Source organism: Cyprinodon variegatus, unplaced genomic scaffold (genome assembly GCF_000732505.1).
Source record: "Cyprinodon variegatus isolate N-32 unplaced genomic scaffold, C_variegatus-1.0 Scaffold1023, whole genome shotgun sequence".
Taxonomy (NCBI): Eukaryota; Metazoa; Chordata; class Actinopteri; order Cyprinodontiformes; family Cyprinodontidae; genus Cyprinodon; species Cyprinodon variegatus.
In genome coordinates this window covers 100,959-103,731 of record NW_015151476.1, presented here as the reverse complement: position 1 = coordinate 103,731, position 2,773 = coordinate 100,959, and the positions used below count along the sequence as shown (strand labels likewise).

At 43.5% G+C, this 2,773-nt stretch overlaps 1 protein-coding gene across 2 annotated transcripts in view; it reads left to right on the top strand.

Moving 5' to 3' along the window:
- The window catches only part of vangl2 (VANGL planar cell polarity protein 2), a 25,824-nt gene that overhangs the window by 14,367 nt on the left and 8,684 nt on the right, over positions 1-2,773 (top strand). For both annotated transcript variants that reach the window (XM_015399547.1, XM_015399548.1), the window contains exons 3-4: positions 900-1,023; positions 1,698-2,305. In XM_015399547.1, coding sequence (XP_015255033.1) covers positions 900-1,023; positions 1,698-2,305 — 732 coding nt within the window. The remainder of the gene's footprint in view (positions 1-899; positions 1,024-1,697; positions 2,306-2,773) is intronic.

Here is a 2,773-nt window from a genome sequence, read left to right as displayed (position 1 = left end):
CCGCTCACACTGAGCCTGGTTCTGCTGGAGGTTTCTTCCTGTTAAAAGGGAGTTTTTCCTCTCCACTGTCGCTACAAGCATTTTTAGAGTTAGGTGTCGCCTAATCGGCTGCAATCAGCTAGTTTTTCTTATATAGAAAACTTTGAATCAATTTGACTGCATGATCTGGTGAACTATAAAGTGCTTTGAGATGACATGTGTTGTGAATTGGCGCTATAAAAATAAACAGAATTTAATTAACATTTTTAAATGCTTAAGCCATCCCCACCTTTACGTTTAGATAATACTTGTTTACATGGAGGATAAATTAAGCAGCCAATATCACTTTGCATTAGAGTTGATTTTATATGTGTGGAAATTGCTGCAGGAAAAAAAACAGTTTTTCTTGATCATTAGTCACTTTAAGGTACGAAATTTGGGTGCAGTAAAGATAACTGGAGAAATGTCGAAGGTAGTGGTCGTGAGGGTTCAGTCATGCTGCATATTGTAGGTGCTTCCCTGCTGCCACAGACCTGACTTAAAGGAATGGGTGATTAACCGGCTCCTGCAGCACTCCATCGCTGCTGAGAAGGTAATCCAATCATGTATAACAGCTCTGCTGGAGCAGAAAAGTCCTGATGAGTGCGCTGCAGAATGAATCAAACTTAATATATAGCCACAGCGTGGGTTGTTTCTCATTCAAAAGAGAAGTTTTACTCTTACTTTCGCAAAAAGCAAAATGAATATACATTTTCCCAGCATGTTGGCACTGTTTTCCCATCTAACTTTATTTAATCTCTTCTGTGACAATCGTTTTATCACCGTTTAAATTTTATTCAGTGATATTATGATGCAGCTGAGACAAAAAAAAGAGAGAAAACTCAGTTTCTCTGTTAAACTTTCTGTATCCTTGGCTTTAGGGATCGGAGGGACCGGCATCGCTCCAAGAGCCGAGACAGCAGCAGCCGTGGAGACAAATCGGTGACCATCCAGACGCCTGGAGAACCGCTGCTGGATGCAGAGTCCACCCGAGGAGATGACAGGGTCAGCCTTGCTCAAACATCTCGTTTTATTTTAAAGAAGTTGCCATAAATGGTCAAAGTTTAACCTCAGGAATCATTCATGCTGATTAATCCGACACTTATAGCCTGGATAGAAGTTTATCAGATTCTAAACACAGTTCTGCTTGAGCCCAGGGTTACCCTGCAGTCTTATCTACCTCTCAGAGAAGCCGTGACCACGCAGCTGTCTGCCTTCATAACAAAGACCTGTTGACAGACTTCAGCAAAGTGGGCCACAGGAGTGGGCTCTTCAGCTCCATCAGCGGCTGAATTGTGTTTTGTTGGAGCAGGCATTCATTTGGTTTCAGTCTCTGTCAGCAGGGACAGAGCAGGTGTTGACATTTCGTCCAACAGAGCCTCTAAATACAGAAGACAAATCACTTAGAGTGTAGAGGCTGGTGTTTGTCTCTGGATAAACTGAAAAGGCTTTATTTAAATAGCAGACAGGGTCAATAGAAACCTAACCGCCACTTTTTATGGCAAAAGACATTCAAGGCTTTGTTCTTTTTGACCAAAAATAAAGATAAAAGTCATTTTCTTTATTCCAGATCTTGGATTTAAGGACTTTTTGCCTGAAATTAACAAAAGAATAATTATATTTAAGGCTCCAGGTGTGTTACCAATATGATCAGAGAAATCTCTGTCCCTGTGACGCAGGACGATAACTGGGGGGAGACCACCACTGTCGTCACTGGGACCTCGGAGCACAGCATCTCAAATGAGGACCTCACCCGCCTCACCAAAGATTTGGAGGAGTCGACGCCGCTGGAGTGCAAACGCTTCATTGGCCCGGCGCTGGGAGGCTGTCTAAGCTTCTTCGCTCTGGTCACGCCGCTAGCCTTCCTCATCCTGCCGCAGGTCCTGTGGCGAGATGCCCTGGAGCCCTGCGGGACTCCCTGTGAGGGCCTTTACGTCTCTCTCGCCTTCAAGCTCCTGGTCCTGCTTATTTCCTCCTGGGCGCTGTTCCTCCGCCCTCCCAGAGCCACCCTCCCACGTTTCTTCGTCTTCCGCTGCCTGCTGATGGTGCTGGTGTTCCTGTTCGTGGCGTCGTACTGGCTCTTCTACGGCGTACGGGTGCTGGAGCCCAGAGAGCGGGACTACAGGGGGATCGTGGAGTACGCCGCCTCGCTGGTGGACGCTCTGCTCTTCATCCAGTACCTTGCTCTGGTGCTGCTGGAGGTGCGACACCTGCAGCCGGCTTTTTGCCTTAAGGTGGTCCGGAGCACGGATGGAGCCAGCAAGTTTTACAACGTTGGGCATCTCAGGTGAGTGACTGATCCTGAAAACTGCTTCTTAATACAACTAGCTTGATGCTAAGGCTTCATTCTGTTTGTTTAGAGGTAGCTAGAGTATTTTTTACTCAGATAAAAGTATAAAGAAATGACTCAACAAAGAGGAAAAAAGTATTTGGATGAAAAAAACACTTGAGTACTGAGTAATTACTGGATCATCGCATCTTATTTAATGTTTAGAAACAATGCAGTCTGACTATATGTGCAAATTCTTTTTTATTTAAAAAAAAAAGTAAAACTTGAGTAAAAATTACAGTATCACCAAAAAAATACAAATTCCTGCACAATTTGGAAATTTTTTTCCAAATAAATATTTTCAAAATAAAATGTTTTCTTACTGTGATTAATATATGAATACATAGGAGCAGATCAAAGAGCTTCCACAATGCAAAAAGGATCCAGAAATAACTCAACACTTCTTAAATTAAGTGTATTTACCCT